The 24,246-nt window shown below is 38.5% G+C and overlaps 1 protein-coding gene across 4 annotated transcripts in view; it reads left to right on the top strand.

Annotated features, from left to right (window-relative positions):
• Positions 1 to 24,246, top strand: part of DOCK4 (dedicator of cytokinesis 4) — a 420,789-nt gene that overhangs the window by 201,721 nt on the left and 194,822 nt on the right. For all 4 annotated transcript variants that reach the window (XM_084616809.1, XM_084616807.1, XM_084616808.1 and 1 more), the window contains exons 9-12: positions 15,677 to 15,758; positions 16,453 to 16,513; positions 18,948 to 19,080; positions 21,503 to 21,591. In XM_084616809.1, coding sequence (XP_084472935.1) covers positions 15,677 to 15,758; positions 16,453 to 16,513; positions 18,948 to 19,080; positions 21,503 to 21,591 — 365 coding nt within the window. The remainder of the gene's footprint in view (positions 1 to 15,676; positions 15,759 to 16,452; positions 16,514 to 18,947; positions 19,081 to 21,502; positions 21,592 to 24,246) is intronic.

The following is a 24,246-nucleotide window of genomic DNA, read 5'->3' as shown; positions in this document are numbered from 1 at the left end:
ACAACACTTCCTGAAAGCCAGCAGAAGAGATGGGCTGTGGATAGACTGTCCTCAGAAGGTCATTGCAAGACTGCTGGAGCTTATTCTGTAGAGGGCTGAGGCAACTCCAGCAGAACTCTCTTCTCCAAAAGGTTTTTTTGTAGTGATAGCTGCTGGAGAATTCGCTACCAGTGCTGTGTTGGTTCCCCAGATTGAGGGGAACATTAGCCAGATGTCCTGACATCACTTCCTCCCATTTTTTTTTGAAAGGCGGGAGATTCAGTTAGCTGCAACCAACTCATGCTTTAATGGCCAATATTTCTGTTTTATATATACGTTTTGTTCTCCAACTAGAGATTGCTTAGGCTACCAAAGGGCAATTAGAAAGGGTGATTAGCGGCATGGTGGCTCTTACAAAGGCAGCCTGGCAAAGAAGAATGTCAAGATTTGGTGGTAAAGAATTTCAGGATATAGCTGTCCAGTGCCTTTGATGTCATTTAAATAAGAAATTTACGGTAGAGAAACACAGCAATTTGAATATTTCCTCATGGTTAGTTGATGATGTGATCACCAAGCTCAATGCCCAACCACGAATTTTATTTTGGTCCTCTCTGATGTGTGTGGGGAATGTGGTTACTGCCCTTTCTAGTCTTTTGATATTGTGGCTCTTCTCTCAAATGGTAAATAGGAGAACAAAGTAATACCTCAAAAGAGAGGAAAGAAGTTAACTGCATCTGAGATTATTTTGTAGGTCTAAAATCCAGTTTTGGAAAGCCATTTACGTGGATTGTGTATCTAAATTTTGGCAAGGAGCAGAAAATGTGTCTATAGCTAATATATTTTTAACAGCAGATAATATTTGTACATGCTTTGACCATGTAAACCAGCATCTAAGTGATAAGCATTGTGTTAAATCCAGTGTTTATTGAAGGTTGTGAAAATGTGGAAGAATGTATTGGTTTGTTAATAAACAGCAATAAGATAGGTATTGAAGAGAAGGATTGGCATCCACCACCATTTAAAAGAACTAATGCCATTCCCCCGAGGGAAGAAGTTGTACACTTTCAGTTGTCTAAAAAGAGGCTTTCTGTTTATCATCTTTAATTATCTGATCCTAGTGGAAAAAGATGACTCAACTGGGGTGAACTCTGATTATATAGACACAGTTTAGTCTGAATGTATTTCTCACCAGCAGAAGTTTGCATATGGTTCGGTATTGGTTTTGTGCCTTACATGTCTCAGGGTGAATGTGTGAATACGATTGCTTGTAGAATACAGCGTGCAATAATTAAGAAATGTAGGTACTTTTAATTACCCATCACATGTCAATATTTCTTGTTGCTTAAATATTTCTTTTTCCATATAAAGGATTAAAAGTCTCCCTTTCCTTTCTTCTTTACCTGCCCCCACAAGTCTGCATTAATTCCCTGTGGGCACCTGCCTGAGACAGAGCATATCTTGGGATTTTTCTGCAACTGGGGAGCTGGATACTATTTGGCTATGTCTGTGCTGTACGGAGTACTGTTGTGATAGCAGACAGCTCAATTTTGTCAATAAGTTTCTCTGTGCACTGTGCAAGGAGTTTTCATTTCATATATCATTTAGCACATATTGCACTGAGACTCCACAAATTCAGCAAATATACTTAGCACAAAAAAAGAAGAGAGGAATGTTTGTTTTTGTGTTTTTCTGAGAGTTAAACTCATTAATAATGGATTATATTTTCACTGCATTTTCATAGCTGCACTAATTGCAAAATCAGATAAACTTAATCCTTTACAGAAAGTGAAGAAAAAAGAAAATGTCTATAGAGGTTTGTGAAGGGCACAGGTGACATTTGGAAGCTTAGAAATGTAAAGCAGGCTAGTTTGTTTTTTCGGATTTTCTAGAAGGGTTTTTCGGTGGGCTCAGACACATGGCTCACTGTATAATGAATGTTGGTTAAGAAAAGCTGGGCTGTGCGTAACATGATCACTTGTGACTCTATTCCCAAGCTTCCTGCACCTCAGGTCCCTCTTGGTCTCCTTGAGTGTACCCCTGGTAAGGTTTCAGCCTAATGCCATCGCTCTTCTTTCTGGGTAGAATCACAAGATCCTCTGAGATCAGGTCCTGACTGCCATCCCCTATGATGACTTCAGCAGGTCTGACTTACCTTCAGCCTGCAGTTCTGTCCCCTCCAGGGGCAATGACAGTGATATCCAATAACCAAATAGCCTTCTTAAAGCAAAGTATTAGAACAAAAGCCATCTAAAGAAAGCAGATCTTAAAACAATAAAACAGTCTATATACATGCCTTCCTCTCTCTAAGGGTTACCCCTCTCTCATTCCCTAGATCGGCGGAAGGCCCAACTCTGTCTGCCTATTCCTCTGGCCAACTCCTGTTAGTAACCATTAATTTCGGCATTAATAAGCTGACATTTTCCCCCCCTTCAATTGAGAAGGAGTGATTTCAGATGTCCATTATGTTCTTATACATGCAAATTTGAGAACTGTAATGCTCTAGCTTAAAAAGCCCTCTTCTTCACCACAGATCCCAGCGTTTCCCTGTATTGAAACTCATTATCTATAAGCTTCATTTCTGTATTTCATTCTGGACCAGTAGTAATTATGTGGGCTTGGTCTGCACTAGGAAAAGGAGTTGAGAGTTGTGCTGGCTAACATGCTTTGATCAATATAATCTCCATTTGGCATCTGGTGTAAACATACCTGTCGTCTTCCACACTGGATGCTAAATGGTATTTACAACATGCACTTAAAACATAACTCAGCACACATACCCAGTGTCATAAATATAAAGGGAAGGGTAAACCCCTTTGAAATCCCTCCTGGCCAGGGGGAAAGCTCCTCTCACCTGTAAAGGGTTAAGAAGCTAAAGGTAACCTCGCTGGCACCTGACCAAAATGACCAATGAGGAGACGAGATACTTTCAAAAGCTGGGAGGAGGGAGAGAAACAAAGGGTCTGTGTCTGTCTGTATGCTGCTTGCCAGGGACAGAAGAGGAATGGAGTCTTAGAACTTTTAGTAAGTAATCTAGCTAGGTATGTGTTAGATTATGATTTCTTTAAATGGCTGAGAAAAGAATTGTGCTGAATAGAATAACTATTTCTGTCTGTGTATCTTTTGTGTAACTTAAGGTTTTGCCTAGGGGGGTTCTCTATGATTTTGAATCTAATTACCCTGTAAGATATCTACCATCCTGATTTTACAGGGGGGATTTCTTTATTTCTATTTACTTCTATTTTTATTCAAAGTCTTCTTGTAAGAAAACTGAATGCCTTTTCATTGTTCTCAGATCCAAGGGTTTGGGTCTGTGGTCACCTATGCAAATTGGTGAGGCTTTTATTCCAACATTTCCCAGGAAAGGGGGGGTGTAAGTGTTGGGAGGATTGTTCATTGTTCTTAAGATCCAAGGGTCTGGGTCTGTAGTCACCTAGGCAAATTGGTGAGGCTTTTTACCAAACCTTGTCCAGGAAGTGGGGTGCAAGGTTTTGGGAAGTATTTTGGGGGGAAGGACGTGTCCAAACAGCTCTTCCCCAGTAACCAGTATTAGTTTGGTGGTGGTAGCGGCCAGTCCAAGGACAACGGGGGTAATATTTTGTACCTTGGGGAAGTTTTGACCTAAGCTGGTAAAGATAAGCTTAGGAGGTTTTTTCATGCAGGTCCTCACATCTGTACCCTAGAGTTCAGAGTGGGGGAGGAACCTTGACACCCAGTTTACAGAAAACCATAGTCTTAAGATGCAGGCATGGTCAGAAAAGTGACTATGTAAAAATAATTTTTTATCATGCAATGGCTTGTTCCTGGGTGTGTTTGAATGGCTACTCACTTTCTAACACCTGGTTGCACTGCAGAGCCAACACAACTAAGTGAGAGTTAACTAGATTCTATTTTGCCTTTCACAATAAAAAGAGAATTGCTAACCAAGATCCAGTTGCAGAATCTTTAGTACTGATGAGTGAGCCAGAAAACACACAACTGAACTGTCCGAACTTAGGCTGAATTTGCAGTGCTAGCTCTTAGAAATAAAAACATCTTTTTTACTTGTAAACAGAGCAAATTTGATGTGGAAGTCATGGGAAGCAAATGATCATAGAACTCCATGATGTAATTTTAATTCACTTTTCTGGTTACAGCTGCACTTTAAATATCTACTGGCAACTCATGCAAATATTTTAAAACCCTGCTATTTAGAAATGAATATGGTTGTGGTTTTTGGTATTTTTCATGCTCTGTTTTTAAGTACTTACGACACTTGCATGAAAACCAGGATCTTTGTTACTTAGAAGTTAATCGGATCCTGCTGTTTATTTCTTACTTTGAATCCACATCCTTTGTAACGTTGCTGGTGGTTGCCTCGGACATGACTCTGATGTCACAAAATGGGATTTTGACTTGAAATAAAACAGCAGGCTGTGATGAATTCTTGAGAAATAAAGCTATTGTTTTTCGGTGGGAAGGAAAGAAAAAACAAAATGAATCAGCAGAACTGTTTCTAAATACATTTTTAAAGATGTATATGAGGCATCAGCTTGAAGTTGACCACAGTGTTTGGTATAATTTCAGACAGGTGCCCCTTACAACATAGCATCACTTCAAAATGTTTTCATCCCAAGAAGCTGAAAATAAGCATAGCAATTATAATGTTGCCAACTCTTGTGATTTTAATGCAAGTCTTACAACATCTCTTAAAGACCCAGGTTCATGTGATTACAGGAGAAATATAGCTTTTATATTATATTATATTATATTATATTATATTATTATAATCATGACTTGTAAGCCAATCTCATGATTTTTTTTTTTGGCACCAGACTCACAATTTTTGAACGCTTGGTGTTGGCAATACTGCAAATGAGACATGCAGTTTTCTCGGTGCTTGATATTTTTTTTAAGGTATAGAGAGAATGCTGCCTTTCTTTTTGCTTCAGCTAAACGTTGAGAATTCATAGGATCAGCTTGTACTTGTGTTGGGAAGAGAGGAGGAGCTGTGCGATGGTGGCAGTTGCAGGAGGAATTCTAGTTGGCTCAGAAATTCTTCCTAAGATTCTGGGAGACTCCATGCCGAAGCATCCACTCATCTGCTCTTCAAAAGTGCACAATGCAGGCTCCCTCTCTTGTTGCATGGCTAGTACTGTAGGCTGGTGGTTGGGCCGCAAAGGTTTTGTCCATTGTTTTAGACACCAGTGTGGAGATTCCCAGGCTGTAGAGGTTTTTAGGCCTGGCAGAGTTCTCACGTGCCTCTGTCTGACAGTTAGGCAGCTCTGCTGGAGTTGTGAGCTATTTCTTGAGTGTCCCAGAATATTGGCTACCATCTTTGCCTGCGACTCCACTTCGTTTTCTACACAGACTAAATGGGTCTCTAACACTTCCATTTAACATCCAAGTTACAAATTCTGGTTTTCTTCAGTCACATTTTCTGTTCAAAGAAGGGAAAGAGCCAAACAGCCTCCCCCATTTGGTTTTCAGTATTTTCTGCAGATCATGTATCTGCCCTCATTTATGGATGAAGTTTGCCTGGTATTTGAGCAGGGAAGGGTAATCCAGCCTTTTTTGCCCCTTTGTCATTCTTGATGTAATTGATTTGGAGCTCAACCCAGTGGGTGAAATTCACCTGAGATGTGAAAGGCCAGTGCAGGTTCATCTGCACCCTTTCACCCCATGTACAGGCTGCACTGGGATGTGGGAAGTGGGGTCTGTCTGATGAGTAGCTGTAGAGGGTACCTGCTCCCACCCTGTGCACAGTGATACAGATCTGTGCACTAACCCTGTATAGGCCAGCATGGAAGGCCACTTGGGTGCCCCAGGGAGAGGCTATGGATGCATGTTTATGCGACCATAGCGCTGTGCGCTACCAGTGTGGAGGGCTGCCATCATTATTCCAACCTTTAGGCTGCAATAGAAGGTGTGTGGCAATTCCCCACTGTTGTCCTGGCTTGAGAATGGACTCTACCATCCCTCACTCTATCAGCTTAGTGTGGACACTTGTACTTTGTGGGTAGAGTGAATTTCAGCAAGCATAAATTTACACTTAATGTTCAGTAATTTTACCTCATCCATAATTATTTTTCCTGTCCACAATTAAGGGTTATAGTTTACCCTCTATCTTTGCATTCAGAAAACTTGTACAGATAGCAGTGGGTTATGGCCTTTGATATTAAGTGTCTTTTAAAATTGAAATACAGTGATACATCGTTTTAATACATAATCACTGTTACATAGGTTACAGTCAATGGTGTATTTGTAACTGTTACAATTACTGAACATTAAGTGTAAATTTATGCTTGCTGAAATTCACTCTACCCACAAAGTACAAGTGTCCACACTAAGCTGATAGAGTGAGGGATGGTAGAGGGATGGTAACTTTATGCATTTGACAGCACTTAGACCCTGATTCAGAAAAGCTTTAGCATACAGTTTGATCACTGTAAAACACACAGTGATCAAACTGTATGCCAAAGCTTTTCTGAATCAGGGTCTAAGTGCTGTCAAATGCATAAAGTTAGAGACTCCAGTGGGCCCAACTCTGCTCAGGTGCAATGGAGATTGAGATGGGTCAAGAACTGGTTACAGCTCACTGATTGTCAGCCGTCAAGCCCTGGCTCAAGTTGAAGATACAAGGGGGCAGTTTTAATTTTAATCTCTAATGCAGGTTCCCTCAGGCACTTTACACCATAGAGCAGCCTTGCTCTACCATATCCATTCCCCTCTCCTTTCTGCCATGTCTCCTAACCACTCTTTCCCTTACGCTTGGTATTGGAGGGTGGTGTCTGGCACGGGAGACTGCAGGAGAGTGTTATGCCAATGGAGAATCTTCATACATTGGGAGAATCCTCCGGTTACAACCCCTTGAGAAACATGGTGGACTTGAGAATCCAGGCCAAAGAGAGTGGTGTGTGTTGCTTCCACCTACCCGCATTTCTTTTTATCTTAACTAACTATTGGTAAAATCAGTGAGAATTTTTACACAGAAATCTTTTTTTTTTTGGTCCCTTCTCTTTCACAGCATAAGCTGCCATGCCAATAATTAGGTGATCTGAAAGTCCGTTCCATCTCTAATTAGTGTATTTGTTTTCTGAGCACTTACATGTACAATAGAAAATTATATTAATTTATCTTTTAACTCAAATAAGAATGTTATTTTAGTGATGCCTATTGTGAGAGTCATACATATGTATGTGCACACGCATACACCTTTAATAAGAATAGTGTGTTTTTTTAACTGTTATGGGTAAGTTATTTTTTGCAGCTCAACTTTGTACCTGTCAGCAGCTATCATATAAGCAGAAATAATTTATATACCATGAAAGAGTACATATGTGTATGTGAAAGGAATGTTTGGCACAGCTGCCTACTCCAAAAGCTATTGACCATGTGCTATTTTCTGTAGTAAATGTGTGTGCTACAGATTTGAAAAATCAGTCATTACTGGTTGAGCAGGAGGGTCCTAGCTTTCAAAAGTTTTGTATCTGCTGGAAACACATTTTTGCAATATGCTCATTTGGGGTCTGATGTTGTGTACCCAAATACAATATTGTGTAATTTTCTATGGAATGTTGAGATGTGTTTAAGAAATGACTATTAAATAGTAACCCTCTCTGAGTTACCACAGGAAACTGTTTCAACTCAGGGAAGTGTCCCAAATATTATCTGCCTGTTTTGGATTCCAACAACTCCATCTATGCTTGCTTTCCTGGCCAGAGTCTGTCAGATTCTTCAGTAGCTATGCTGAAGCTTGTGCATATGTTACTTAAAACTATAAGCACTATTGCATATTCTATTAAGTTCTGAAGGACATATTTTGCATGTACTTTAGTGATAAATGAATACCCTGCTGTTGTCAGTGCAGTTTGAAATAACTGCATGAGAGAGGATTCTTGCTGCTTTCTGTAGTATTTCAAGGAATTGTCCTTTCAGTGTTTTGTTTTGATAGAGTGTAAAATGAGGATATTGTTATTTCTTTGATGGAATGTATAGTTGCTTTTGTGTGAGAATTCAGTGAACAGTTTGGTTTCTCATGGGATCTGAACCATGTTAATAGTACTAATAGTTATGTAGCAGGTATACAGAATTTCTTGAAGCTCTCAGTCAGTGTAAACAGTGCAAAGCTGAAGAAATTCATGGTAGGCAAAGTGAAACTTATTTTTTGAAGAAAAACAATGTAAGCTAAACAGGAAAGTGCCAGTGAAAGATCTTTTTAAAATAGTTCTGTATATTTCATGGCCGTATGCTTTATATTTTTAAATTATGATCTGTAATTCACACTCAAGACCAAAGTGCACAAATGAATTCTTCCCAATCCAAGTGCATAACAGTAGATTCCTGGTCACATTCAGTAATGCCTATAATCAGTTCATACCTGTGAACCTTTTAAAGGTTTACTTTAGGGGTCAGATACACTGCTTGGGTTTGTGGGCTCTGCTCCGTTGTGCAACTGAGTTGTCTCTCTTCTCGCCGGTGGTGAATTGTTTGCTTTTAGCCTGAAGAAAGGGCCATGTTCCAGAAAAAACAAACCCTGTTGTTTTAATAGCAAGATTTGAAATGATTACATTTTAAATACACTTAATAACAAAACCTCATTTAATTTTAACCACTCACATACATACAGTGCTACTGCGTTCATGGAGAAATTACAAAATATGCACCTACAACACAAGTGAGACATCCTCGTAATAATTAGTGCAGGAATCTGATTTCAGTATCATCTGCTGCATTGGATTTGCACTGCCATTTTCTGAACTGTTTCCTTTAAACTGATGCTTGCTAATTTAGGGCCAAACTCTGCCAACCTTATTACTGTTGAGTAGTACCGTACTATTTAATGGTCAAATTGATTTAAATGACTCTAGTCTCAGAGAAAGATACTACTCATCATGAGTAAAGGTGGCAGAATCTAGCCCTTAGGTATCAACTAAAACTTGTATTAACTTGTAAAATAGTTGAAATACCTCAAGAGCTCATTAAGGAGTTAATTTTCATAATAACTAGGAAATTTAATATTATACTAAAATCAACAGTATGTCCAAGCCCTATTTACAATATCAAGTGTATTTTCTCATCTTAGGGTACAAATTGAATCCAGATGCTTTTATAACTAAAATAAGATTAAATTAGTGGTTCAATAAAGAATAAAAATATCATATTAGTGGACACTTTTTCAAAGTGACGAACTTTGTACATCCTGACAACCATCTGAAATTGAATCAAGTATCGCGGTTGCTGTCATGGTCTCTTTTAAATGTTGGTGAGCACAGTTATTGGTATCCTTGGGAAAGCTAACAAAATAACACAGGCATGAGTATATTCACTGTTGCTACTGTTATGTAGTCAACATCAAATGTATGGCTTCAGGTGCGGTATAAAAGGCAGGAGTCTCTAATCATTGATAACATCAAATTAGTTGCTTGCTGTAAAATTCAGTAGAACAACAGTAGAAGCAGATGAAACTAAACAGCACAAATTCTGTTTTACATACAAATGTCATGGGTGATAAACATAGGAAGACATTTGTTTGATATTTCACCACTGACACAAAACATGTACCTGCCTCTTTTGTTTGTACAATATTATGGACTGTATTTCTACTCCTTTGATTGGTTCAGGATGGCAGAATGTGTCATTTTGAGTAGGGTGGGGTAAAAAGATGGATTTGAACTGGATGCCTATGAAAACAAAGGTGGATGATGATTTTTTTCTTTTTGTCTTAATGGCATGAATGCTACAGATCTAAGGACTGCCCATCTGGGCTGGAAGATCATCAGTTCCATAGAGCAGATTCAGATCAGGACATCTTGCTGATCTTGGTTAAGAAGATGATTACTGCTGATACCATTAATTCAGAAAACAAAAACTTATCTGCTTAGATTGGTACACCCAGGAATGGATTTGTTCTGATGGCAGATAGATAATAAAATGGTAATCGATTTGTTCTTTTTAGTCCTCTGATTGGCATGAACTTTGTTATTTATATTTAGAAGCTACTGTAAGTGCTTAATTACAAATCTGAAAAAAATAAATTACATAAACCCGCTCACAACAGGTAGCAGTAAAAACTTTGCATCAGATCCTGCCTGGCTCCTGCTCCATGCCCTTTGTGGTGGTGTGGTACAAAGGGGCCAGAGAGTTGTCTTTAGCAGTGAGCTGGGATCCCCCAGCATAGTGGGCATTCTAAGGGTAGCAGTGGGTGTGACAGTCCTGAGCTCAGCCAGTTTTGGGCCAGTGGGCCAGTCCCTTTGGGGCTGTCAAACTGCTACAAACTAGAGCTTCACAGTACTAAGCCTGGTTTGATCCCTGGCTCCCCACAGGATGGGATGGGAGGTGAATAGAAAACCACTTCTGCGCACCCCTGAAGCTGATTTTGTAAGTGAACCTTACAAGAGTGCACATACCAGAGTCAGGGACCCTCATCTGCCAGTAGTTACAGAATGGTTTTAAAACTGGGAACCAACAGCAAATAGTTTTTAGCTACTCTTAGCTGCCGTGAAGGTGTACAGTGTGAGAGGCAGCGTCTCTTAGATAGCTGGTGCCTGACCATTCCGTGCTTGCAAGATTAAAAATTTTTAAATTATATCTGGAAGTGAACAGGAGTCAGCACAGAGAGATTCATGCAAGAGGCATTATGTGCTCATGGTAATGTGCCCTGCTCAGGTGATGATCCGCATTCTTCACCAGCTGGAATTTAGGGAGGGTTTCAGGATATTCCTAAACAGCCAGGCCAGATTACAGTCACCCAGCTGGGTGCTGACTGTAGCAGAATCTGCATGAGAAAAATAATCAGTCTCCTGGCACTGTGGACCACCCCAGTAAATCCACAATCACTGTGAATTCAGTGGGTTGATAAAAGATAAATATATATCCTTGAATTGTGGTATAGTTAACCGCTGCCAGCCTTTCTTCTGAACTCTTCCTGCTGTCTTCAAGTTTCATTTCCATCTTATTGATATTAAGTCATAGCAAATTTGCTTCTATCCAGACCCTTATCTCAGTGAGGCATTGGGAGAAAAATTGAGACTGTAAAATTTGGGTTCAGCGTAAAGGAGCTGAAGAGCTATGTATTGATGACACCACAACCCAAAATCTCTTTCTCCTGTGGTGCCAGGCTAAGTTTTAAATAAAAGCTTACCACTTAGTAAGGCTCCAGCCTGGATTGTACATTTGTTTCTTTCATCATAAATTCCCTGCTATCTGGTTAAACATACTTTGTCTTCTGAAGCTATTTCTGTATCTCTCTGACTCATGGTTTCTATATGAAATATTAGTGAAAAGTAATTAGTGCAAATTATTTATGGTAAAATCATTTTAGTTGTTACTCTAAAATTCATTTCAAGATACCAAAATCCCAGCCTAAGCCTTCAAAATATTGCTGCGTGCAGGCTAGCACACAGAGTTCTGTAGTCTCCGTGACTAAAAGAGTCAGCAGAGCCATGAAGGTCTCGTTGAGAATTACTGTATGTTTTTGATTTCCCTCTCTGGATTAGTAGCCAGGTTTCAGTTTATACCAGTAGTTGGCATGTAATCTTAATTCAGAATATTCAGAAGTTGTTCTTTTCTCTCACACACCATTTAATATTCTTAGTTAGATTAGTCTGATGTAACTCCAACAAAGATTCTGGGCAGGCACCATTTTGAGAAATGCTTAATTGACTTAAAAGTGCAAGTCCCATTTGAAAGTCAGTTGGACTTGTGCTCCTGCATCACTTAGGCATTTTTGAAAACCTTTCCCAGTGTCCATTAATTACATTCCTGTGACCTCCATTTTGGAGGTCTTACTATCTCTTTATACCAGGCATCTGTGACATTCTGTAGAACATCTTGCATGTGTACTATCATTAAATGTAATGGTAATATTTTGGATTTGATTTTATTGTTACTGAAGTCAGTGAACCTTTTGCAACTAACTGTTCAATGGGTACACGATTGGGTCTGTGGTGTATGCACATTGTAAGTGTGATAAAATATAACTAACTTTACTCTTGAAATCTGCGTTTTGTTCGAAGAATATTTTAGAAAATTATCTAACACTTTTTTTCTCAGTATCTATTGTGTTCATTGTTTTTCCTTACTTGAACCTAACCTTACATAGTCTCTACCTAAATATGTCTAAAACCATGTTATACTGAGGAATTTGGCCAGAATATAAGGAAATCTTTTATACAATAACATGTCATGTGGCATAATATCAAAAAGACAGCCAGATTTGTGTTTAAAAATCATATAATAGGCAGTCTGTCTAGACTAATAACACACAAGTAGTAATATAAGTAAATAAGAATCAGTTATGAAAATAGAACAGTTTGTGGCAGTGTTCCTTTTAAAGGCAATCGGTAAACTGCAGATTTGGAGCACATCATTACTTCAGTATTACAGAGGACATTTCAGTACAAAAATCCCTTGTTGACCTGCTTAAATTAATCTCTTCAGTGTTCGTTATTTCTGTATTTCTTGTCAGAAGACAGCAGAGCTAGAATGTGCACAGCATATTTTAGTGGCGAGATTAGCACTCATAAAAATGCTTAGAAGTCTAAGCTAAAATCAAATGCCCTGAATACAAAGAAAAGATCCTTCTGCTTTGGGTATTGCTGAGCATATTTGCCAGGCATATTTACCGGTGACTGACTGACTGAGAAGTAAAACACTAGCCCCAGCTTTAACTATCTGGAGTTTTGGCTGATTGAAGCCAAGCTGTTAGATCTCAAAAATTCTGTATTTTCTTTCAGTACAGCAGTTCACTTTTCTCATTCATTTTCTAACCTGGTTTCTATGAAGAAATCCATGAGGTTTTGTGAACACACATGCCCTCTGTACTTAAAAGTAAATGAATATCAACATTTCCTAACATTTTAAAAGGCTGACTGCTCACTTTTGCTCTCTGCTAACGTATTCTAAAGTTATAGTCGGAACTGTAGCTTTTGCTTCATTTTTGTTTAAATCATACCAAGACACTGAACAAAGATTTTACTGTGGAAACTGCATCTAGAGTTTTTTTCCTTCAATCATACTACATTTAAAATGCGTATGAGAAATTTAGCTCTGCATCACCAATTAAGTGTCTATCGCAGTCGGTATATTTCTGTGTGGCATGACAATGCTCGCTTGCTGGCTTTTAATAATTGTATCCTGAATTACACTTGCTTAGCCTTGCAGAGTGTGTGTGTGATCAGGGCTTGAAAAATCCACACACCTGTGGCAAGTAGGAAGCATTTCTAGGGCAGTGTCTTCGACATCTGCAGAATCTAAATGTAATTTTTTTCCTAAAAATAAATTCCTAGCTCTTATGTTTATGCAAGCAACCTTCCAAATATGAGCTAAGTGTCTTTGGATATCTACAGGCAGGCAGCCCATTGTATTCTTACCCTGACTTGTTGATTTATATCTCAAGCTATGAGGTGCTGAGTGTGTAAGCGATAACAAGCCGTTTAGCTATATGACAAGGTATAGAGCAGGAATGAATGGATCATCTGAAAGATGAAGTAACATGTGAATGTACAGTAAGCTGTTACAACAGGCACTGGGTTTTGGAGGGCATGCATACTCTTTCAACATTTGCCAGCCTATAAAAACTGTTTGTAAACACCATAAGTCTGCCAAGGATCCAGTTTCCTGGAAGCTGCTGTTCTTGTTTTGGACAATCATTTCCATTTGCCTGCTTTAAGCACAAATCATGCAGTGAAACATCCACAGCTGTTGGTACATATGACTGATGGACAGGTCTATAGACTGGAGATAAGGCAGTGAAATTCAGAACAGCCTTGTTGGTTGCCTGGATTAAAATTATATTGACACAGTTCAGATTCATTGCTGGTTGCAGATCATAGAGACAGGCTATGTAGCCGATGTGGGATAAGAACCATCTTTTTTGTTCTGTGCTTGTATGGCATCAGCCACAATTAGATCCTGGCCCATGACTGGGGCTCCTAAGCGCTATATAATACACACAGTAATATTCTTGCTATGGTGAGTGTTAACTTAAAGTTTATTTAGAACCCGGAGATCAATATCTGATATAACAGCACTCTCTTAGTGTATTTCATTTGTATTAAAATGAGCTCATTTTTTTTATAAATTTTGAAAAACACTTCATCTTTTAAATTCATACGCAACAGAAAACAGTTGAGTTTTGCACAGAATGTTGAGTGACCTTATTTTTAAACCCTCTTTTAAAGTTACCATGGAGACTTCGGCTGCAGGAGATGGCTATATACTAAAGTATGTGTATGTGCTTGAGAAATGACATTTCCAAGTTTCTGCCTATGAAATATACAAGAGTTTAGACTATCCTACGCTTAGCTTCCACTTATTCTGCCATCAAATGGGAAACTGGATAGCTATAAATGGGGAATGTGGTTTAAAGTGAACTACTCCAATAAAAAGTCTAAGTACCTGGGGATTCAAACTGCCCAGGTTGGCTGACTTGTACAAATTAAACCAACCCCCAAATGTAGCTCAGATTAAATATAATTTAGATTAAATGATTGGTCTCCAGATTTTGTGAATGGGGAATGACAGCACGAGAAAGATTTAACTCATCTTCAGGATTTTGTACCTCATCTGGCATATTCCTATAAAAATTCCTGCTGCTGTTTTTAAAAGATATATATTGGTATAAAACATTAGCAAAAAATTTTGGGCTTTGGCCATAGGCAGAAGAGATGGAAACAGCTGAGAAAGCTGTAGTTAAAAATGTATGTGCAGGATGATCTCTTGGTAATTTATTTTATAACTTTGGGGTATCGAGACAGCTGCTTGGCTGGGGGTGGGGGGAAGTGTGGAAGAAAAAATAGATTTTCTGTACATCGTACTATTTGTGACCCTGTTGCTCCCACCCTTTAAAAATAGGGTTATGACACATCCCATTAGAATTGGTCCAAAGCATGGAGGGTTCTGACTCTCTTGTAAACTTCCCCCACACATGAAGTGAACTTTCCTATGGGCCTGATCCAACTCCTATTACAATTCAATGGGAGTCTTTTCTTAATGTAACAAATGTCCTTTCTCCCTTTTTCATAGGTTCTGCCCCCTCAGTGGCTCTAAAATTCTCTCTTTCTCTCAGCTTTAGCAGAGACAGTCTTAAATTTCCCAAACTCTTTGTTCTGATACTTGTTTCCACAGGAACATTTAGCAAACACTGACAGATTTTAAAGGCAGAATTCTGGAAAGAATGCTTTCCTGACTGCTTCTATAAAGGCTCTTATTCCATAGTATACTAAAATCCATCTAGTCTAACTCCATTTGGGAGGGTGGAAGTTAAAGTTTAATAGTAGGGACAAATATCATCAACATCATCTTACCTATTACCTTTTCCTCTGACAATTTTATTAATCTGTGAGAAAGATACTGATTGAATGCCAGTTTGTGTAATTATGCCAATGCATGCACAGTTAGAATCCTTACCAACATATTACATATCTCCTGTAATAAAGTCCAGTGTACCTAGATTTTATAGTTTTCATATTTCTATGTACCTACATCATTTCACAGGAAGTGAATACAATTCTACAAAATCACAGCCCAAAAAATATTATTTCATATCGGATTTGTTGTAATTACAAGCAAAATATTAACATTCAGTATACTTTTTTTTGTTATCAAGTTCTTAGAAATGTCATTGCTCTATATTTTGAGGAAGATTTCACTTTGAAACAAATTCGGAATGAAGTCTCATTTGCCTTAACATTACTCAGCATACTTTATTTTCTTGCAGCGAGAGGTTTTTTTTAAGACTGAATAGGAATGGTTTGCCAAAATGTCCAGAGAAGCCAGAAAGACATTGTTCTCTCTTTGTGGTGAGCTTTACACATTCTTTATGCTCATTTCGTGCAATTGTGCTGAATATTTTAAATAAAAGATGGAGTAAATTAACTATTGTGTAATTAAATAGTTCAGTGCTGTGTCGGAGCTGTTTGTTTGGCTATTGATTTGAATCCTAATGAAAGATTCCGCTGTGTCATTGTGGCACAGACCAATGCTAAAGGTCTTGCAGAGCTGCACCACACCTGGGGGGACACGAGAAAGAATTCTGCCTATTTTCTGGTGCTTTCCCAGTGCACAGGTACAGCATATTCCTCCCTGCAAGGCTGGCCAGTGCCGCCTCCTCCTTGTCTCTCCTGCACCCAGAGGTAGCTTGGAGACAACAATCCTTGTGCTTTAAAGAGTGTAGGGACTGCAGTCGTGCATCACTGATGTGCAGGGGCTCATGAGGGAGCTCCTTACGTCCTGCCCCTCTGCAACCTGGATGCAGCAAGGCACAATCTGTTCCATAGCATTTTAGGACAGAAGTTGCCCATACTCCTGCATGGCCACAAATTTAAAGTGTTCAAGAATGTAATTTTTCAATATTGTATTGTAACAAATCCTCTGTTAAAAGTGTACTCCATGTTCATTTATCACTTTCATTGGCACATAGAGTAATATGCTAAGATCTCTAAATGTCATACTTTAATTGTGGGTCAAAAATAATGAGACTCTGATTCTCTGCAGGATTTGAGTAGCAGTGAACTCAGGAAGGACATCTACATCACTGTGCACATTATCCGCATAGGTATGTACGATAGCCTGCCAGCATAAGCTGTACATTTGGAAGGCATTGGGTAGTAAATAAAGGAAAGACAATGTGCTTGAGTTTTGCTTATGGCATATGTCACATTCGCTGATTGTATGTCTGTGTAAGCTTTGAAAAACATAGCATAATGAATGAGTTTATAAAGAGTTTTAAAAACCCACTCTTCTCTCTCAGAGTAATTTCAGGCATGTTGCACTAGTAGAACTATTTGTCTGGAAATTTAGCAGACTTAATAAGTATAAATGGACTGATGACAATGTGTACTCTTTCTTTTACATAGTTCAAACAAATTCAGTGCCCTTTTTGTGGGATAAGGGAAAAGAAACTGCAATGGAGGAGATGTTGTCCCCTTTAAGAAAATTTTAACACATGTTATGAACAAATCTTATTTCCTCCAAAGACAGTGCTTAAGTTCTGTAGAAGTGAAGAGCATGTACTTTATTTAATCTATTTCTTTAAGAAATCGTCTCGTGGCTATATTGAGTTAACTCAAATAATCTTCACATCTTTCCTGAGTATTTCTCTTCTTAGAGATATGCATTGTTGCCTGTAAAATAATGATATAGTTGATGTACAGCACTAAGTGTACCTTCATTTCTTCCTGATTGTTTGAAGAGTATTTTATTTTTGTTGTAATAATTATCTGCACTGCACGCTGGGTTTGGATAATGCATACATACCTGAATAAGCAAAATGTCTCAGATCTTTTCTGTATACTTTTTTCTTTTTTATATGGTTGTGATGTATCACCAGGACTTCAAAGCTGGGAGACATATACTTATTTAATGAGTAAGGTGTAGGAAATTGGGTGGTAAACAATTTTGAGGAGAAAATGGTGCCAAATGTTAACTTTTGAGCCAACCAGCCAAGTTGGTAAGAATAAACCTTTAAAATAAGGGCAAGGTAGAGAATCCTCCTTGTTTCACCATTTTTCTGAAATATTGACAATCCAGATTGCAAATAAGAGCCTGCCATTGTGTCAGCAGAGTTTCAGGAAGAGGGTGGAAGGGGGAAGCTAATTCTCTGTTTTTCCATTTTTTTTAGAGCAAGGGAAAAAAACCTCAAGTCTTTGCATTTAGATCAGTTTAAGATTCCAGAAAGGATGCCTATGAATTTTGTATGACTGTCTTGATATTCCAGTCACTGCATATGCTATTTGAGTTGCATCAATTCAAAGTCTCTGTCTTCTGATTCTGTAAAGTTGAAATAGGTTCTATGTGTTTCATAGCTCCACAATCAGGCCTTTTGAAAGGTCAATGCAGTTTTTAAGGGCCTTCAGTAGGGAACCCAGAATCTTTTTATTCCAAAGGAGCAAGGAACACTGCAGAGTCATAAATAGTTTGCCATTTGTCAGTGCATAAACATAGCACTGATGTGGGATTATGAGAGAGAGCTATTGAAAGACCAAGGACACTTGCTGAAATATTTGAGATTAAAATAAGATTTGGACAATGTACTTGGTGAAAATGAAAGATTCTAGAGAATAAGATTCTCTCCTAGCTGCTGTGATTCAGGGAAATGTTATGGGGAGGCATTTTCCGACAACAGCTATGACCAAGTGCTTTTCATTTCAGAAACTGGCATCAAACACATATGTACCTGGTAGAAAAGGTGCATAGCTGTCATTGAGCAGAATAGGTGAAGGAAGGGATTCCCCTCTATTTTCATGCAGGACATGCAGCTGCATGTTGGGCTATTGCTTTGTTCATGCAGTTGGGCTATTGTTTTTTGAATAAAAGGGGAAAGAATGTTAGAAAAAGGTCTGGTTTTCATCACTACTTCCTTTTGCTTCTTTGTTTGTTTCTTTATACTTATTTGCTTTCTTATGCTCCAGCATTTTTCCTCTTCTTTTTGTTCTCTCCTCGTCTTTCATCTTTAATAGCTGCTCTTGCATTAGTCCACTTATGCTACTGAATTGCCTCTTATGGTGGCAGCACCTGTCTGCTTAATTGTCATGGCCAGAGACAGCACTTCCTATCAATCACAGGGCAGAGGACTATTAACAAAACTGTCTTGAAATAATATTTACAAATGTGATAAGACCTAATGTCCGGTAGTACATGATACCTGAATGCTAAATTTGGTGCAGCATTGCCCAATTGAATATAGTTACTGGATATTAAAGAAGTATATGATAGGGGAGTTCAGGAGAAGGTAACCAGTGTCCTCTCAGTTTTGGACCTTACAAATGCACTATAAGTGTAATGCACTTTTCATATTTTCTACTGTTCTAATTTAAGTGGAAAATATGGAAAGATGGAAAAGATTTGTAACCACTATGCTTGCCATAATCTCATAAAAACCATTAAGTTATCTACAGGTATCAGCTGAGCTGGGCACTCCCTCCTTTTCTGTGGCTTTAGAAAGAGGCATTTTAGTGGATTATGCATCATATTTGTGTTATATTTGACAGGCCGAATGGGAGCTGGAGAAAAGAAAAATGCTTGCAACGTACAATACCGACGGCCCTTTGGCTGTGCAGTCCTCAGCATTGCAGATCTACTGGCAGGAGACTCAAAGGATGACCTTATCTTAAAAGTATACATGTAAGAGATTCTTTCCTTTTAATTTATTAAGAGGTTTGGAGTCCATTTATATCAGTCTGTACCAAGAAGCAATGGCTTTTAATTAGTGTAAGTAAAGGGCTTTAGTCCTTTAAGGTTGTTTAAGCATTTCCATTCTAATCCCCCATAATCTAAAATAGTATATTTTAGAGCTGGTCAAAGAATAGGGAAAAGGTTTGATAAAAAAATCAGAATTTTTCACCATTTTTGTTGCAGTTGAAAAATTTCCATCAACTCTTCATGTTTGTTTTTTCAAAAATGAAAATATGTTATAAAAAATTGCACAATTAAACATTCAGAAGTCAGGAAATATGTGAGTTTGAGGTGCATGTGTTACTTTAATCTGGCCCTGATTGGATACAATTATCAAATAATGCAATAGGATATCATAACATTTTTCTACGTCTGTAGGCCTTCATCAAGCAGATACTCATGCAAACAGTCCTGTTAAGTTTTCAGGATCGAGGCCTGTGTAATTTCATTTAGTGTGCCATTTTACAAGAAACACAGTGAACAATTTGCTGCACACCCTCACTGGAGTTTTCACTGTGCAGCTAAGCCATGCATTCATCTACAGCCAGGTCGTCTTTAGTGCGCACTTTACAAGTTTTGCAAGAGCTCCCTGAAAAATGAACTTTGCTTTCCGATAGTGTGATTTTTCATTTGTTCATAGATCGTATACACACTTCCTCTCCCTGTTGAACTGCCGCTTTCTACCCATAGGTTTTCAATGTCTGAGCAGTGTTTTGATAATCATGAAAGTGTATTTTGTCTTTCACTCTACTCATACTCCAAAATAGCTGAATTGTTTTTGCTCCAGCTTTCCAAAATGATTTTCCTTTGGGCAAAGCCTAAATCTGTAAGACTTGATCCTGAGAGAGGTAAGTTTCAGAACGTTTTAAAAGTTACTGAAAATGGAGGATTAGAATAGAAATGCTTAAACAACCTTAGGCAGAGAAATTGCTATAATAATCTTTATATGGCAATGTGAAGTGTTTTGGGGACTTTTTTGAAATTCCTTGTACTGCCCAAACATCTGCCAAGAGTACTTTATCACTCCAGAAAGAAGTAGGCAGGGCAATCATTTATATATAATGATGCAAAACAATTACAAAACTGCAATAGCAAAAAATGTAAATTATTAACAATGCCATAAGTGCAGGGGACTGGAAAACCAAAACATCTCACTCAAAATCTAATTATTTTAAATGCATGGGTTTATTAAATGGCAGATGAAATTTTGGCTGATAGTAGATAGAAAGAAAGTTCAATTTCCTGGATGCGGTGACACAGAACATAGAATTCCCTGCTGACCTTGGGCTCGATAAGTTAAGAAATATTTTGTGGGATGATCTATTCTAAGAGTATAAACTGAGATACACTAGTCAGACACTTAACGGATTCCTCTTCCAGTGTAGTTTAGTACTTGAGTCTTCAAGACACTTCAGTCTCTAAAAAGCAGCCCTTCACCTGTCTCTTATTCCCCACTGTGCTGAATTAGAACTGCTGGAAGCAGTGCTTCTGATGGCAATTTAGTATGACGGTGAACAGGTGGCTGACTTTTATTTTACTTTAATTTTCTGTCAGTCTAGATTAAAGTGCTCTCTGTTGGATACAATGCTGTTAAAGGTATTGGTTGGACAGTTGAATTTCACTTTCAAAGTCTGTGGTTGGTAAAAATAAATGTGGCGTTAGTACTTCAGTTAGATAAAACAGAACAAATTTGATACTGAGACTAACTTCAGTCTAAATGACCAGAAAAAGTTCTGTGGAATATTTCTCAAATAATGGTCAGATTATGGAATTCAAAATTTTTAATTAAAGCAAATGAAAATGCTATATTTTAAAGTTGCGGCAAGACGCTTTTGCACCTACAGCATTGTTTAATCTATTCAAATGGCTTTCTCCTATAGGCAGCCTCCTATCCCTGTGAAACTAAGAACATAATTTCCTTTGCCCTTTAGTTAAACATAATCTCTACTAGATGTCCTGTTTCTGCTGAGCTCTTGAATGGTCACGTTAGGGAGGTTTCACTGTAATTTAGAGCTGAAGAAGACATTAATACACATGAGTAATTCAGCAGGAGCTGAATTACTGAGTGCCACCAAGGACACCCTTCCACTCAAATTTCCCAGGCAAAGCAAGCATTCCTACAGTGACATCCTCAACCAAAGCATCTGAGTGCTGCCATGACACTGCTCCCTGTTGTGGCAAGCTGTTTCACTGGGCATCATGTCAAAACCCACATTGTGCCACCAATATGACCTGCTGATTTAGATAAATTTCAAGATGCTAGTTGGTGAGCAGAAGAGGATTTATTTGGAGAGGCCAGTTAAGTTTGTTACAGTGGGTCTGACAACTGTGAGCTCTCATTTCAGATTTAAGAATGTTACCATTTTCATAGGTGCAACACAGAGAGTGACTGGTATCAGATCCATGAAAACATCATCAAAAAGCTAAACGTTCGTTACAACCTGACAGGCTCCAATGCTGGTGAGTGTATGTTGCAAAATGTTCTATTGCATTATTTTAGTTACTTTTTAAAGTTTTACAAATAAAACGTTTTCTTTTTGAAGGGTTTATGACTGTTGTTTTCCACTCACGAAAAAGGAATGCTATTGCTACTGTTGTTGTATTGGTTAAAAACTTGAGGGGTTCCACAGCAGTTGCACATCCTGCCTTTCATCTGCAACTTAAAAACCTAAAAGCACATCACTGAATTCCCTTACAGAAGCAACTGATTAAGAACTTTCATTTTGAAGGGGTGCCAAGTTGCTGTGAAACCTTGATTACAGTCAAGTCTCTAGATTCAAGTATAAGGCTAAATCTTCAGCTGGTGTGAGCTGGTGTTTGGTATCCAACTGGAAGTGCTGCCTGGTCAATAATACTGCTGATCTTGAATTATAAATAGAAAACTGATCATGTTGTTGACATGATGTATCAGAATCTCTAGGCAAGGCAAAGTGGGAGGCCACCACACTGTTCGCAGAACCTCTTGCTGAGTAGGTGAGGGACATACATTTTGTTGGCATCTAAAGCATTTGATATGCCTCCATAGCCAGCATCCATAGCTGTCACAGAATCACAGACTCATAGAATCATAGGCTTTAAAGTCAGAAGGGACCATGATGATTGACTAGTCTGACCTCCTGCACAATGCATCATGAGAATGGATAAAGTAGGAAGAGCAATAAGCAATGTTAAGGGACAGAGACAGCTGGCCTAGTAGCCTTGTAATACTGCTCTGTATCGCCCGACAGGAGACTCTGGGATTTACATGCTTCCTGGAATTGGCAATTTTTTTTTAACCACTATACTCCAGGAAAGCAATCAAACCTCTTCTAGCTGGAAAGAGAGGGTAAGTCTATACTGCAATTAAAAACCTGCACCATGCCCGTGCCAGCTAATTCATGCTTCCACGACTCAGGCTGCGGGGCTTTTTCATTGCTGTGTAGACTTCTAGGCTCGAGCTGGAGCCCACACTCTGGGACCTTCCCACCTTGCAGCATAGGCCAGCTGTGGGTGTCTAATTGTAGCGTAGACAAACCCATAGAAGTATACGACAGTGACTTGGGGTTTGTCTACACAGTGGGGTCATGTACTCTACAGGCATGTGATTTGTAAAGCACATGAATGTGATGCACTTTAATTGATCCATGTAGTCCCTGCTGGTGCACACTAAAAGTTCCCTACTGCGCTTTAACAAGTACAGTGCTACTTTTAAGTGCTGTAGGGAACGTTTAGTGCGTACCAGCAGGGTCTATATGGACCAATTAATCCACAGCACATTGGTGCGCTTTAGGAATCACACCCCTATAGAATGCACTACCCCACTGTTCAGATGAGCCCTTAGTTTTTGCTTTCAAATCCTATTTCTTCCATGTTGGTCCTGAAAACACATTCTTTGAAATTTAACTGCAGAAGAAACTCAGGTGAGAATTAATTTTCAATTTAATGTTATGTTTCAGTGCAATCTTGTATCATTTGAAGTTGTAAACCCATAAATTTAGTATATTAAGTAGGCCTGTACAGTTCAGTTAACTTGATTTGTGAACGTGAAACTTGTATTGAAAAGTTACATGAAACGTGGTCTTCAGCGAGGTGTGAGGGGAAAAAAGCTCTAATGCTCCATTTCATTTTTAAATATTCAAATTAATTGAATTTAAGGGACACTAATTAAGGCTCTATAATTTAATATGAAGCCTGGCTAGGATAGCCGTAGCTTGTCATTTAAATTTTTTTGCAAAAAAATGCATTATGATGCAAAAAGAATACTTGTTTGTGAATTCAGTGTGTATAATAAGAAACCTACTTTCTGGGTTCCTCAGATACCGAGCATCACCCCTTTATGGAGGTGGAAGGAAAAAATAGTACCACTAAAGTATTTTGCACTGATACTGGACAATTTGTATTTAGGATGGTGGGCTAGAATTTGGCATTTGGAATGCAATACGCCCTGTAGGACAAATGTTCTTTTAGATGTATAGGGAAAAACATTCTGAAAACAAGAAAGGAATGTTTACTGTTGATGCAAATGTGAATGCCTGCTACTTGGCAGTCAAACTCTCCAGGAAGATTTTATTCTCCAAACAGAATTGCCTGGGTATATTCCTGTGGTAAACCCTTCTGATTGTTCATGCGTTTGATATTGTGATTTGTGGTCTCCCTGTATGTGTCTGGACAGAGTCCACTTTAAATACTGGAGTTTGTTCAGCTGCCGATAAAAGTAAAAGTAATTTACTTTTTCTCAGTTTCATTTGTGCGTGAGCAGCAATTTACATTTCACAACAGAGCCTGCTAACAGAGTAGGAAAGGAATAGCTATTACAGCTAATGCAGAAATTACTAGCACCACCTATTGGAATAAACTGTTGAACTGAAGTTGAAGTTACTCTGAGTTTTGAATATACAAATTAATTTAGAAGAACCCAGGTATCTTGCTCTTTGTTTGAAGTATTTGATTTAAAAATGTTCACAAATATGTGACACATTTCGACCATTAAAAATAATAACCATGATATCATGATCCGTAAGCCACTGGAAAAAAATGACACTCGGAAAATTGTAAGCAGTGTAGTTGTAGCCGTGTTGGTCCCAGGATATTAGAGAGACAAAGTGGGTGAGGTAATATCTTTTATTGGGCCAACTT

The sequence above is a fragment of the Lepidochelys olivacea genome, assembly GCF_965140295.1.
Source record: "Lepidochelys olivacea isolate rLepOli2 genome assembly, chromosome: 1".
Classification (NCBI taxonomy): Eukaryota; Metazoa; Chordata; order Testudines; family Cheloniidae; genus Lepidochelys; species Lepidochelys olivacea.
This window is presented reverse-complemented; position numbering and strand designations above follow the sequence as displayed.